This window comes from Bubalus bubalis, chromosome 1 (genome assembly GCF_019923935.1).
Source record: "Bubalus bubalis isolate 160015118507 breed Murrah chromosome 1, NDDB_SH_1, whole genome shotgun sequence".
In the NCBI taxonomy this organism is placed as follows: Eukaryota; Metazoa; Chordata; class Mammalia; order Artiodactyla; family Bovidae; genus Bubalus; species Bubalus bubalis.
In genome coordinates, this window is record NC_059157.1 from 110752159 (window position 1) to 110768202 (window position 16044).

The 16044-nt window shown below is 35.8% G+C and overlaps 1 protein-coding gene across 1 annotated transcript in view; it reads right to left on the reverse strand.

Moving 5' to 3' along the window:
• The window catches only part of RABL3 (RAB, member of RAS oncogene family like 3), a 37978-nt gene that overhangs the window by 14440 nt on the left and 7494 nt on the right, over positions 1-16044 (reverse strand). The window contains exon 3 of the mRNA XM_006057587.4: positions 1938-2067. Within this exon, the coding sequence (XP_006057649.1) occupies positions 1938-2067 (130 nt within the window). The remainder of the gene's footprint in view (positions 1-1937; positions 2068-16044) is intronic.

Genomic DNA, 16044 nt, shown 5'->3' on the forward strand with positions numbered 1-16044 from the left:
TACCTTTCTCTTTGGTAATCATAATTTTCTTTTCTGTGTCTGTGAATCCCTATTAAGATTGTTCTTAACAGGGGTTATTATTTTTTTTTATATTTTTTAATATAAATTTATTTATTTTAATTGAAGGCTAATTACTTTACAATATTGTATTGGTTTTGCCATACATCAACTTGAGACAAAAAACTGAAGTGTCCAAATCCTTCATAATAGAAAGAAAGATTGCAGTTCTTGAGTATAGTTCATGGAAGAAGATGGAAGAAGATTGTGTTATTATATAAACTAATATTACCAATGATTACAATAAAAGTACTTTCTAGAATCACTTTCACTTTCTTTCACTTTCAATGGGTTAGCTCCAAAAGTAGCACTAAATTCTGAAAAAATAGGTATACATCAAGTAACAGGGATTATTTTTTAAGAAGCAGGACTGTATCTCAGTCTTACCTGTAAAACTAACACAGGGTATATGAAATTACTTCAATAATATTCAAGGAAGACACAAATCACTAATGGATAGAGGTATAAAAAAGATAACCAAATAAATATGGATTTAGATGGACTTCTTCAGTACTTACTAAGTTTACAACTCAGAATTCCATTTAGTTTCTAAGATTTGAACAGTCCTTAACTTTATTATTTATTTATAATTTTTATCCTAATTCTTTCTCAAAAAGATCAAACAGCAAAAGTGTCATTTATCCAAACTTCTCTTTGCCAAATCAGATTGATACCAATGTTGACAAGTCATTTGACCAATATAATAAACCAGGCCTCATTTCTTTCTCTCCTGCTCTTTAACATTAGTCACCTAACACTATACCAGTCTTAGCTGTTTTTTCACTTATATACATTATATTAATACATGATATTATCATGTACTTTATCATGTATTATATCATATATTAGTCACCATGTTTAACTATTTTGTTTCGTTTATTAATATTTTGTTTCTTCAGTTAGATTGTGACACTTTCAGATAGAATTCTGAGTTAAATGCAAAACAGTTCTGATACAACTAACACAACTCATCCTGTATTCTATAGTATGTATCCAGTGACAAGAGCCTTCTCTACATTTTGTAGTATCTACAAAACCTTATGATATGGGAGATAAGATATTGAAAGAGGAATATAAGTAATGAAGATGGTACTGAATAATTACAATGCTTACCTATTATTGAATGAGATCTAAGTATAGTATAAATGAAGCCCAATTAATAACTAAGCATCTATCAGAAAGGAAGGGTAAGATGCTAAATCTGTTGGTCTATCAATCAAAGAGAAGCTGAAATTATATTTCACAGTAAAAAAAAAAAAAGGTAAAAACTGAATTTAAAAAATATTAAAAAAAAAAAACAACTACAGGTAAATCACAGGTGCCAACAGTTTAGCTCCTTGACACAGAGTAGGCACTCTATGAACTGCACTCATGTCCTATTACACACTTCTATCTGGAAGTCTGCTCCAGGTATTTGTACATAACTGGATGAAATTTCTGCACCCCTGAAAACATCCTTAGGTAGCTTTTATAATTACATAGGCCTCTCTCTAAGGAGCAGATGAAAGAAATCTCAGTATCTCTGTGACATCTGACTTAGACCATGAGACTCCTAATGGTACACACTCAGTTGACTAAAGCAACAGCAAGCACTCCCAGGGGACGGTGTTTTGAAAGTTCTGTGTTTTATGTCGAGTACCAAAAATACAATTTTATGTATCAATATTTAGTTTATGACAATAATGTAAACAGAGGCACTTAGACAAAGCAAATATCTAATGTTCTGAAATACATAGTCAGAATCTAGAAAACACAAACTAGAATGTGTTATGCAGATTTAAGAGCTGTGACTATACTATATCTTTCTTAAACCAAGTCCAGCATTCCACATCAGACGATCTGAAACCACTAAAATATGGTAAAAATAAAAAAAGCTTTACCATTTACAGAGTTGTAGAATACTGCTCTTGTGCTTTTCACACTGCTGGCACTGCCCACAGAGCCTCCAACATCCCATAATTCTATATAGTAGGTCTTCTCTTCTGGAGTTCCTTCTTTGTAGTCATGAACCTAACAAATCAATCCATCAGAATAATTATTATAGCCACTAAGAAAACTGGTAAGCCTCCTCATTCCAGCTTAAAGCACTGGGCCTTTCCATGTCAGCAGCTTACCCTCTGACTCTGATTACCACCTCCCGTCTTTTCAGCTTCTCTCTACTACTCCAACTCTGATAATAATTTCTGACCCCAACGGTTCCTAAGGTTCATTGTTCCTAACATCTTCCAAAGTTCTCCCTTCCACTTCCAAATCTTCACTTCCTTCCTAACAAAGCAAAAGTTCCACTATTTGTCATTTTTGTCACTCCTTCCCCACCCCCCAACATAGTATTCACCAAACATTTCAACCTTGATTATATCCACCTTTTCCTGTATTCCATGTCTGCCACTGAATATAATGTTCAGAAAAATATAAATTCAAGCTAACTGGATTCACTTCAAATTCCAGTCTACCTTTGAAGCTGTCCCTTAGTCAGTTCCATAGTCGATTTCTACTTGTCCTCTCTTGATAGCTATTTCACACTTACTCCTCTTTTTCAAATTTCCAATAACTCTCTCCTATCCTCAAGCACAGCTAATAAGCTTGCTTCCCAAGACAGAAGCAATCAGAAAAGAATGTCTACAACCTGCTCTTCCCTTATCTATCTACTCTCTGCATTTGTACCCATATAATCTGCTTTCCTTGCAGCTCTTATAGATAACTGTCTGTGTCCCTAAGGCCAAATCCCCTTCTTAAGCATGAAATCCCATTTCTTCTTTCTTATCAAAGAGGTAGCTCTATCAATTCTCTTTTTCATCATCAAATTTTTCCTCTGTTGGATAATTCCCATCATCAAACAATGCCATAATTTTTCCCATCTTAAAACTTGACCTCATGTCTTCCCCTTAGCTACCATACCACTTCTTTATTCCTTTTTATAACAACAGCCCTCCAAAGAGTTGTCTCTTCTCAACTATCTCTGGTTCTTTTCTTTACATTCTCTTTTGAACCCATTCCTGTCATACCTTTTGTCTCAATCACCCCACTGAAATATTCCTTATCAAGGTCACTAATAGTCTCCATATTGCTAAATCCAATGATCAATGAACAGTTTTCATCTTAGTCTACTGTCTGATAAAACTAATCACTCCCCTTTCAGTACTTTTTTCACTTAACTTATAGGATATCATACTGTTCTGCTTTTCTTCCCACCTCACCATCTAATCCGTTTGTGTCTCCATTTGGGTTGTCCTCATCTCTCTAGCCTCTAATTGTTAGAGTGTTCCAAGGTTTAGTTCTTGAGTCTCTATCAACAACTGCTTTTTTGGCAATATCATCTAACTTTATGATTTAAAATGTCATAAATATGTCGATGAGCTTCCCTGGTGGCTCAAATGGTAAAGAATCCGTCTGCAATTTACATCCATGCTGGATCAGTCCAGTCCACCTCAGACTTATCAGTCCATATCACCAGACTACAATTGGGATGTCTAAAAGGCACCTCAAATTTTACATATCTAAAAATAATATCTCAATCTTCCTCCCAAACCCATTCTTCTCCCATTTTCTCTGCTTCAGTAAGAGGCAATTCTAGCCTTCTAGTTACTTGAAGGGCTAAAAACTTAAGATTGAATTCTTAACTTAAAACTTAACTCCTCTCACACTACATATCTGATTTGTCAGCAAATTCTGTTGCTTTTGTCTTAAAAATATACCCAAGACCCATTCATTTCTCACCATCTCTACTATTAACACCCTTGAAGCCTCTATCCATCTCTCTGCCTGTATTAAGGTAATCATCTAACTGCTTTCCCCACTAGAGCCTCGGTGACTCACTTTCCCACCACTCTCCATTTCTTCTGCATGTAGTGCTATGTGATCATTTCAAAATGCAACTTAGATCATATTCCCCTTCAATTCAAAACTCTCCAATGACTTTTACTCAGAGTAAACTCTGAAATCTCTCTCTCATGGTCTAGACTTTATAAGCATTTATTGCTTGTACCATATTATTACTCAGAAATGAAATCTGATATACTCCAACCTTATCTATTAGAATACAGACAAGAACTAGATTATAACATGATGGTTCAGGGGTGTACATCAGAGTCTTTCAAGAATTTGTCTGTTTTAGAAATATACATGCCAACAAACGCAAAAAAAAGAAACAAGTGGCACTGCATCAAATAAAAGAGCTTCTATACAGCAAAGGAAACAAGCAACAAAGTGAAAAAGCATCCTATGGAATGGGATAAAATATTTGCAAATCATGTATCTGATAAAGGGTTAATATCCAAAATATATAAAGAAATCATACAATTCAATAGCAAAACACCCCCAAACAACCCAATTTAAAAAATGGGCAGAGTTTTTCAAAGAAGACAAATGGTCAAATACCTGAAAAGTTGCTCAATATCACTAATCAGAAGGGAAATGCAAATTAAAGGTATGAGACCGCACCTCCTACCTCTTAATATGGCTGTTACCAAAAAGACAAGAGATAATGTGTGTAGGCGAGGATGTGGAGAAAAGGGAACCCTTGTGCACTGTTGATGGCAATGTAAACTGGTTCAGCCACTGTGGAAACAGAATAAACGTCCCTCAAAAAGTTAAAAATAGAACTACCAAATAACCCAGCAGTTCCACTCCTGGCTATATATCCAAAGGAAATGAAAACAGGATGCTGAAGAGATTATCTGCACTCTCACGTTCTACTGCACAACAGCCAAGACATGACAACAATTCAAGTGTCTGTTAATGGATGATGAATGAACAGAGAAGACAGGATATAAAACTGTGGGAAGGGAATATTCTTCCATTATTCAGCCACGAGAAAAAAGGAAATCCTGCCATTTGCAACAACATGGTTGGATCTTGAGGGAGTTATGCTAAGTGAAATAAGCCACACGGAACAACAGACTGGTTCCAAATAGGAAAAGGAGTTTCATCAAGGCTGTATATTGTCACCCTGTTTATTTAACTTATATGCAGAGTACATCATGAGAAACGCTGGACTGGAAGAAACACAAGCTGGAATCAAGATTGCCTGGGGAAATACCAATAACCTCAGATATGCAGATGACACCACCCTTATGGCAGAAAGTGAAGAGGAACTCAAAAGCCTCTTGATGAAAGTGAAAGAGGAGAGTGAAAAAGCTGGCTTAAAGCTCAACATTCAGAAAACTAAGATCATGGCATCTGGGCCCATCACTTCATGGGAAATAGAGGGGGAAACAGTGGAAACAGTGTCAGACTTTATTTTTCTGGGCTCCAAAATCACTGCAGATGGTGACTGCAGCCATGAAATTAAATGACGCTTACTCCTTGGAAGCAAAGTTATGACCAACCTAGACAGCATATTCAAAAGCAGAGACATTACTTTGCCAACAAAGGTTCGTCTAGTCAAGGCTATGGTTTTTCCTGTGGTCATGTATGGATGTGAGAGTTGGACTGTGAAGAAGGCTGAGCGCCAAAGAATTGATGCTTTTGACCTGTGGTGTTGGAGAAGACTCTTGAGAGTCCCTTGGACTGCAAGGAGATCCAACCAGTCCATTCTGAGGGAGATCAGCCCTGGGATTTCTTTGGAAGAAATGATGCTAAAGCTGAAACTCCAGTACTTTGGCCACCTTATGCGAACAGTTGACTCATTGGAAAAGACTGATGCTGGGAGGGATTGGGGGCAGGAGGAGAAGGGGACGCCAGAGGATGAGATGGCTGGATGGCATCACTGACTCGACGGACGTGAGTCTCAGTGAACTCCGGGGGTTGGTGATGGACAGGGAGGCCTGGAGTGCTGTGATTCATGGGGTCGCAAAGAGTCGGATACGACTGAGCGACTGATCTGATCTGATCTGATCTGATCACTTATATGTGTAATCTGAATAAAAGGCTAAACTCATAGAAACAGAAAACAGAAAAGTGTTTGCCAGGGGTTTCAGAGGTGGGGGAAATAGGGAGAACTTGGTAAGAAGGTACAAATTTTCAGCTTTAAAATAATAAGGTCTGAGGATATACAATGTGGTGAGTGTAGTTGGGAACACTCTGCTGTATAACTGAAATATGCTAAGAGAGTAGAATGTAAATGTTCTCACCAAATAAACACATGAGGTCATGGATGTGCTAGTTAACTGGATGGGAAGAATCCTTTCACAATGTATAAGAATATCATCACAATATACATTCATCTTATAATTTTATTAATTATATCTAAACAAAGCTGAAAAAAAGTCCTTAAAAAAAAAAAAAAAAGAAAGAAATATACATGCCAGACTTACTGAATCAGTTACTTTTGGGTCCAGTCTTTGGCATGCATAATTTGAAAATTCTCCAAATGACTTTGCTATAACCCCTAGGAATTAAGAATCAATGATTTTATAGAAAGTTGAAACTATTTTGGTATCAGGAGGCCTGACCATACTCCTTGACTGTTACTGATAATCCCTGATACCTTTGAGTCTCAGCTTACTTGCTTATAAAATGAAAATGAAAAAGTTATATTATGTGTACCAAATGGCTCTGAAATAAAAAGTAAGACAGCTGAGTAGAATGAACTGGGAGATTCAGATTGACATATATACACTACTGATACTAAGTTTAAAATAGATGAGAATCTACTGTATAGCACAGGGAACTCTACTCAATGTTCTGTGGTGACCCAAATGAGAAGGAAATCCAAAAAGAGATACATGTATACATATAGCTGATTAACTCTGCTGTAGAGTAGAAACTGGGCTTCCCTGGTAGCCCAGCTGGTAAAGAATTCACCTGCAATGCAGGAGACTCCTGTTCAATTCCTGGGTTGGGAAGATTCCCTGGAAAAGGGATAGGTTACACACTCTAGTATTCTTGGGCTTCCCTGGAGGCTCAGATGGAAAACCTGAGTTCGATCCCTGGGTCAGGAAGATCACTTGGAGGAGAGCATGGCAACTCATTTCAGTATTCTTGCCTGGAGAATCCCACAGATAGAGTAACCTGGCGTGCTGCAGTCCATGGGGTCACAAAGGGTCGAAGACAACTGAGCAACTAAGCAGAGCATAGCACAGAGTAGAAACTAACAACGTTGTAAGGCAGCTATACTCCAATAAAAATTAATTTTAAAAAGATAGCTGAGTAGTTAAAATATATATCATAAAATACATGTACTATATTTAACAGAATGCTTCATACTTTTTACTTATTGACATTCTTTTTTTTAGATCCAAATCATTATGTCCAAGGAAAATTTTAAATAAATAAGATATTCTACAGATAGCCACAATGACATTAAAAGAAGACAATGATTAGAATGGCAACAAAGAGGACAGGAAACAAATGACAATAGCAAAATCACAGTAGTTGTGGACCACTGTGGATAACAGAAAGTAATTCTGTAGAATGTGATAAAAGTTATCACTATTTGGCAATTATATAGCATAAATAACATAATAAATGATCATGTTAAATCATCAATAAAAAGATTAAACTACATGAATTCTGTTTTTAAAACAAGAAAATGTTTAATACATTTGATCAAGATTTCTAAGCACAATCACTGAAATGAACAATATGAGATATTATAAGGCATTAGTTATCTGGTATCAAAAAGCTCAACCATTTTGATGAAGCTCTCTTGATCCTGCCACCTTACCTGGCTCCAAAACCAACCAGGACTGGTTAGGTACTCCTCCTATTTGCTCCATAATATGCTGTACAGTTCTATCATTCCACTAACCACACTGTCATTTATCTGCCAGTATCTCTTCTATTAGATTCCTGAGCTTAAAAGCAGGAACTATATTATTCAACTTTGTAAGCCTAGAACATAGCATAATACCTAGCACATATTAGATATTTGGATGTGCTTGGTTAAATCAAAGAAAAGATTCAGGGTATCTCATCCTCTAAGGTTTTATTATATTCTGTTTATTATTTTACTGAATTCCAGTGCTTCTCAAGTACAGTTCTGAGAACAAACTAAATTAGAACCAATAGGAAGGCTTACTTAAAAAAAATATTCTTGGACAACTCCTGATGCCTCCGGAGTAGGGCTCAAAAATCTGAATTTTGAAAGATAGCTCCCTAGGTGATTCTGATACATAATTAACTTGGACAACCATTTAAGTACATCACTTTTGTCTCTAATGGTATTTCAAATGTCTAATGTTGCCTCCCCTAAATGACTGTAACTCCTTCCATAACAGCCACCATGTAACACAATTTCCAGGTAGCATGCCCTCCTAGCCTTGCAATGTACCAAGTCTGTTAGGCACTTCCCTTCTGGCAGTACATACTTCGAAACTGGACTGACCTACTCATCTATACTCTTCACCACAAAATACTTTCCTTAATCAAATCTTTTCATGTTTCCTTCCAGAATTAGAAGAGAAGATGCCCTTCTTCCTTTCCAAACTGCTGAATTAAACTAAGTTTAACTTACTTCAAATGTAACAAGTGCTAAGAACTTTAAACCACAGCTTGCAGCTATGACATTGTATCTTTTATATGGGTAAGTGATCTCCAAGGGAAAGCATGACATTATAACAAGTATTGCTCTTGACACATTAAGTGGTACCTTGCTGCTATACTAAGAGTTCAACATGATGGAGGGTAATGCCAAACTCTAAGAAATGTGTTTTATATTTAAATCAGGTCATCAGGGATCCAATACTTAGTCATGACAGACTTTACAGCTACAGAAGGAATGGTTTTTCTCAACAGGCAGCAACAGTATGTGCTGATCATCAAATGGGAAAAGGAACCATACTGTAACTTTGGTCCTCCTCATTTACTCACCTCTTTACTTTTTATTGGAAACCAAGTCAAGATCAAGTATAACAGGTTTTGTCTCATTTGAAAAGTTTATTCATTGTTTGTAATTTATAAAAAGAAGAAACAAATTTAGTAAAGAAAAGGACACACACCAGGAAAGAGCAGTGTATGTTTTAAATGTTCTTTAATAAGTTTGGTTTGATATGTGTGCCTGTAAACTATCGTTAAAGACAGGCAGGAAGGTAGGAGTCTTAGGAGACAGTTGGGAGAAAAGACAGGACAGAAAAAAGTCAACAATGTGAGTGTATCAGGGGAACAGGAATTGAATTTGCCTCATTCTTCACAGTGTCCGATACCCAGTAGGTATGCAATATATATACTGAATGAACAAATGAATGAATGAATGAATGAATAATATCATGAAGGTTTCTGCTGTTTTGCCTTCAGCCAAGTTCATTTCCTCTATTAAAAAAAACAAACCCTTCACTTTCCCCTTCTATTCTGTACTCACTTGCTCCTTTACTTAACTTCTAAACTTTGTGAAAGATTGATTTAAACCTCTGTCTATATTTTCTCTCTGCCTACTCACATCATTTGGTTTCTATTAACATTCCATTGCATTTTAAAAGTTCAGCACTGTGTCATTACCAAATGCAGTTTTTCCTCTCAGTCATTATCTCTCTATACTATTTCACACTAAAAATCAATCCCTCCTTCATGAGAGTCTCGTCTCTTTTTTGCTCTTGTGGTTTTTCATCACCTTGGCTATCCCTCCTCTCTCTTCCTTTCTCTGACCCCGCTTTTCACCATCAACTCCCTAAATATACCTCAAGGCTCTCCCTCAGCTCTTCTCTTTCTAAATTTTCCTTTCTGAAAACCTCATCAGCTCTCATGGTTCAAGATTATCCCCACAGAGATGATTCCGTCTCAGAATTCTCTCTTAAGCTTCAGCACGTCAAATGCTTTCTTGGCAGCTTCAGGTGGATAGCTCATAGATCCCTCCATTCATCATGTCCAGAGTAGAATTTCCATTTCCTTCTCTTTCACCTGTAATATATATCCCCCTTCTTAAGGAACAGTCCAGCTGTCTGTTGCACAGGTTACCCATTGAATCATTAAACACTCAGTATAACTTTGTTCCTCACAAGCACTTCACCTTTTCTCATCAACTGCTGTAACACTTATATTCTATACAAGAGCTATTCCACAGAACTTTCTGTGATGATGGAAATGTCAAATATAATAATTACCAGCAATATGTGAGTTCTGAGCACTTGAAATGTGGTTAGTTAACTAGACAACTAAATTTTTAATTTTAGTTCATTTAAATTTAAATCTTCACATGAATCTAGTCATTACTATATTTAACAACACCAGAATACCTTTTTCTTAACACCATTCTGGAACAAAAGGTAATACAGAATAGTGATCAAAAGCACAGGCTCTTGAACCAGACTGTCTGCGTTGGAATTTCATTTCCATCACTTTCTGGCAGTGTGAACATGAACAAAGCAGTTAAGACTTCTGGGCTGCAGCTACTTCATGTGTCAGATAGGGAAGCTAACAGTATCTACCTTGACAGACTGTGAGCATTAAGGGTCATGGATTAATATATTAAATAAGTGCCTAGTCAAAGTAAGCACTAAAAAAAAATGTTAGCCATCATTCAATAATACTATTATTTTAAAGATCATTTATATAAACCCTTGGCCCACCTACTTGTTCCCAGCTCATATTCTTAACAAGACTGCCTCTAAAAAATGTTTTTCTCCCTACTGCTTGCATATTGTTATGCTGCCCAAGAGGAATTCAATAAATATTGATTGTATGCAATGTGTAAATTAGAGTTAAAAATCCCATTAAAGTAAACTAGAAATGACAGATCAATTTCCTTATTTATAGTTTGTGAAAATATTAAATTCTGTAAGTCTTATTTTCATAATTAAGCACAGCCATGCATTATATTGGTCCCATTAGACTTCGGGCAACAAAATAAGAACACAGTAATGAATGAAGGATACCACAAAATAAAACTTTTCTCTGTTTTTCCTTCAATTCAGTTATGAACACTTCTGCAGTGCATACTAAATCCAAAATGTTAATAATTACTGAGTACATACTTTCGATCCCTGGGTTGGGAAGATCCCCTGGAGAAGGGAACAGCTACCCACTCCAGTATTCTGGCCTGGAGAATTCCATGGACTGCATAGTCCATGGGGTCACAAAGAGTCAGATATGACTGAGCAACTTTGACTTTCACTCAAATACTTCAACATCATTAGCTTCACCCAGCACTTGAAATTAAACAATTATATTATCACCTTTATCATCTCTGTTTTTAGCTGGCTCTTAACAGATGTGAAATGAGCTAAATGGGGCAACTGTTTTTAAGAGTTCTGAAGAGTGTATATTTATGGATCTTTACTGATTCTGGATATCCTCATCACAGGTTTCAATAATACAGAGGCTGTAATTGCAATATAAAAGCTGCTAGAGAAGAATGTGTTCTTCCAAGTTATCTGGGTAAAAGTCTTATTAGATTTAATCATTCTTGCTAGAGGGAAGAACTGTTCACTTTGTTATAACAACAGTCAAAATAACTTATATGTCTATCAGAACTTTCCTTAAAATTATTGTTTAAAAATGCCTTTTACTTATGCTGTCACTCAAGAAATGCATTTTTCTCAAACAAGACAGATCAACCGGCCCAATTCAATGAAGAGTAATAAAAGCAAGGTCATTTTCAGCCCTACATGCTCCACTCTTTCATTGTAATACAATTCAGGCCAGCCTGGCTTTAAAGAAGTCAGTAACACACTCATTCCTGGAGAAAGAAATGGCAACCCACTCTTGTGTTCTTGCCTGGAGAATCCCAGGGACAGAGGAGCCTGGTGGGCTGCCATCTATGGGGTCGCACAGAGTTAGACACAACTGAAGTGACTTAGCAGCAGCAGCAACACACTCATTGCAGTAAAATCTGTCACATTATTACATGACACCATCTTCATCTACTACGGCCTTTATTCCAGACTCCCTTTGGGTAGTTCTACATCTTCTCCAGTGTTTCCTAGAACTATGGAGGGAGCTCAAAACTCGGTAGTCTTTCATAAGCTAACTCAAGGAAACTTTAATTTCACTTTCTTCAAAAGCAGAGGTTTCTGAAGGAAACCTAACTGTATCCTATTTACAAGAAATACATTATAAATATAAGGGTATAGGAAACATAAGAGATAGAAGTAAGATATACCACAAAACATTAAAAATAAATTGGTTTATATAATATAGTACTATTAGCTATAGTCACCATGTTGTACGTTATATCCCCAGAGCTTATTTATCTTATTATGGGAAGTTTGTACCTTTTGACTACCTTTACCCGTAATCACCCTCCCCTTTTTCCACCCCTGACTCCGGCAACCACCAATGTATTCTCTGTTCCCATGAGTTTGTTTTTTTCCAGATTCCACAACTAAGTGTGCTAATACAGAGATTGTCTTTCTCTAACTTATTTCACTTAGCATAAAGCCCTCAAGGTCTATTCTTGTTATTTCAAAAGGCAGAATTTGCTTCTTTTTTATGGCTGAATAATATTTCATTGCATATACATTTTATCCATTCATTCATTAATGACACTTAGATCTTAAAAATTCTCATGAAAACAAGAAAAAAACCTGTTACTATGTGAGGTGATACATGTTAATAAAGATATTGTGGTAATAATTTCTCAATATATACATGTATCAAGTCATTATGTTCTACACCTTAAATTAATGCAAAGTCACATGTCAATTATATCTCAATAAAACTGGGGGAAAAAGTGGATTTAGCTGTTTTATTACCAGGCATAACAGACTTCAAGGTACAACATATTACTGATACAGAGAGGATATATCACAATGATAAAATGTTAAATCCTTCAGGAAGTTTAAACAATCTTAAATTAGTACACATCTAGTAAAAAACCTCAAAATATGTAAACAAAAAATTGGAACAACTAAAATGAGGAATAGACAAATCCACACTTAAAGTTGGAGATTATAATCCTCCTTCCTTAGCAATTGATGAAACAAGCAGACAAAGAAAATCAGTTGGGATAGACAAGATTTGAACAAAAAGATTAACAAACTTGACCTAATTGATATAGTTAGAACAATGTGCGCCAGCAGTTACAAAACTGCATTCTTTTCAAGTGCAAATTAAATATTTACCAAACCAGGCATGAAGCAAATGTCATCAAATTTCAGAAAATGAAATCATATATCATATGTTCTAAACACAATGAAAGTAAGCTAGAAATCAATAATTTAAAGGTAAAAAAAATTCTCAAAGTTGGGAAATTAAGTGGTACATTTCTAAACAACCTATGAGTCAAAGAAGAAATCATAATGGAATTTAGATGGTATTCTAAACTGAATGATAATGAACAAAATTTCAGAGAGGCAACTAAAGCTGTGCCTAGACAGAAAGAAATTTAGAGCCTTAGAGCTCTAAAAGGAAGCCTGAAACAAACCCAGTGAAACAACCACCTAGTGCAAGAAGTTAGAAAAAGACACAGCTAATTAAACCCAAAGAAAGTATAGACATCATAGAGAAAAAAGCAGAAATTAATGAAATAGAAAATAAACATGTAGTAGATAAAATCAACAAAGCCAAAAACTGGTCCTTGATACACTCTGGAAAGCCTGACCAAGAAAATAAGAGAAAAGCCACAAATTACCCCTATCAGAAATAAAAAAAAGAAATATTATTACAGATCCTACAGATAATGAAAGATGACAGAGGATATAAAAATAAATTTTTTGACAATTTACACAAAATAGATAAATTATTTAAAAAACATGTTACCAAAATTGATTTGGAAGAAATATATAGTCATTTTCATATTTTCTTTAATGTTATTTAAAAACTTCCCACAAAGAAAACATTAGGCCTGGAGGTTTTTAATTGTGAATTCTTCCAAATACCTAGGGAAGAAACAAAACCAAACTTACATAAAGTCTTCTAGAGAACAGACACAGAAATAAAACTTGCCAACTCATTTTACAAGACTAGCATAATCCTGATACTAAAATCCCACAAGGAGATTATAAGAAAGAACGGTGATAGGCCAATGTTTCTCATGAGTTTAGATGTAAATATTAGAAAAAAAAAGAGGGCTTCCCTGGTGGCTCAGACAGTAAAGAATCTGCCTGCAATGTAGGAGATCCAGGTTTGATCCCTGGGTGGGGAAGATCCCCAGAAGGAAATGGCAATTCACTCCAGTATTCTTGCCTGGGAAATCCCAGAGACAGAGGAGCCTGGCGGGTTATAGTCCATGGAATCGCCAAAAGTTAGACACAACTGAGTGACTAACACACTAAACACACTACATTTGAAAGAGTATTAGCAAACTGAACCCAGTAATATTATGAAAAGAATACATCAAGACCAAGTTGGATTTACTCCAAGAATGCAAAGTTGGTTTCACATTTAAAGATCAATCAACATAACTTACCATAGTTACAAAATAAAGAAAGGAAATTATGATTACCATGCAAAAGCACCTGATAAAAATCCAACACCAGTTTGTGATACAAACTCTCATCAAAATAGAAAGAGAAGGTAACTTTAATCTGATAAAGTATATCTATAAAAAGTCCTATAGCAAATACCATATTTAACGGTATTACATTAAAAATTTCCTGAGACTGGGAATGAGACAAGGATGCCTGTTAGCACTGCTTCTTCCTAACACTGTTCTGAACGGAAATTTAGCCAATTCAATAAGAAAAGGGGAAAAACCCCCAAATAAGACAAAACATAAATTACATGAGCAGACTGGGCTCTGTATGGATAAGAGGGGCAAGTGGAAGCAGGGCAGAAGATTGAATTTTATGTTCAATTTCAACTTCAAATTGTAAAGCACTAGACCGTAACTTCACATGTTTTAAGCTTCTCTGATCTTCCCTACAAACCTGTAGGCTAGATAAAGCAGGTATAATATTTACCTTTAGTTTGGAAATGACACACAAGGCTCAGAGAAGTAAATTGATTAGTCTGTCTCTCTTTAAGAAGCAAAGGCAATATAGGGACTGACCAAGGAAGTGGGAGTTCAAATTTAAGTTTCTTTTCAGTATGTCATGCTTTCTCAAGGAAAAGGATCTAGAAAAAGTCCAAAGGGAAATCATGCCCAGAACTTATTACTGGCTGTACCAAACTTAAAGTTGCCACTGAACTCAATATCTAGAATTTCTTTTTCTTTCCATAGCTAAGAATCTGGGAACACAGTAGGCTGAAATGACACAGACAAGTCCCTTCTGACTCCAACTCATAGAAATGCCACAAAAAATATATATATTTTTAAAATAAAAAAGACAAGCTCAAGAGAGAAAGAGTGAGAGAGAGAGAGAGAGGAAAAAAAAAGAAATTTCCCAGATGCTAGAAATGAAGAAAAAAAGTTTAGAATGTAAAGTGGGAGCTGACCCAGATTCAGATATAGTTTCAAGGGTTGGTCCCCAGAGTTACAGTGCCCAGACAAGAATAGGGATCCATTTTCCAGCTTTCGAAGCGAGAGTATATGTGGATGAGTGACAAAGAACAGATTCGCTTCTTGAAATGTGGACCCTTCATGAGCAGCCCAGTCAGTGAAAAAGAGTAGGAAAAACAGTTCACTGGATCAGGAAAGCAGGAAAAACTTTCTGTCAGGGATCTTGTAGAGAACAGATGCAAGATGGACAAAAAATAGACACCACAATTGGATACTGGGGGACTTTACATTATTAAGATGGCATGGACATTCCAACCCAAGAAATTACAGGGACCACTGAAATCTCTGGAGCTCTGCAGCAACAGGAACAAAAAGGCACTGTACTCTCAAAACATAAAATATAAGACTTCAAAAGGGAAGCGGGAAAAAAAATTCTGTTTGAAGATGTGGTCATCTTCAAAGAGTTATAAACCATACAGGAGGTACATTTCCATGAGGCTGAGTCAGCATATACAGCAAGTAGGAGATCTGCCATCCACCCAGAAAAAAGAATAGAATTATCCAAAGAAACCATGAAATATTATGTTGAAAATGATTAAAATAAAAAAAGATAATGAAAGATCAGAATATTTTGAAAAATTTTGACATTTGAGAAAGAACCAAAGGAACAACTAGAAGTTAAAAATTACAGTTACTGAAATTAAAAAATTGAGTGGATTTATTAAAAAATGGATTAGACATAGTTGAAGAGATTCTTAGTTAACCAGAAAGTGAATATGAGTACATTATCCAGA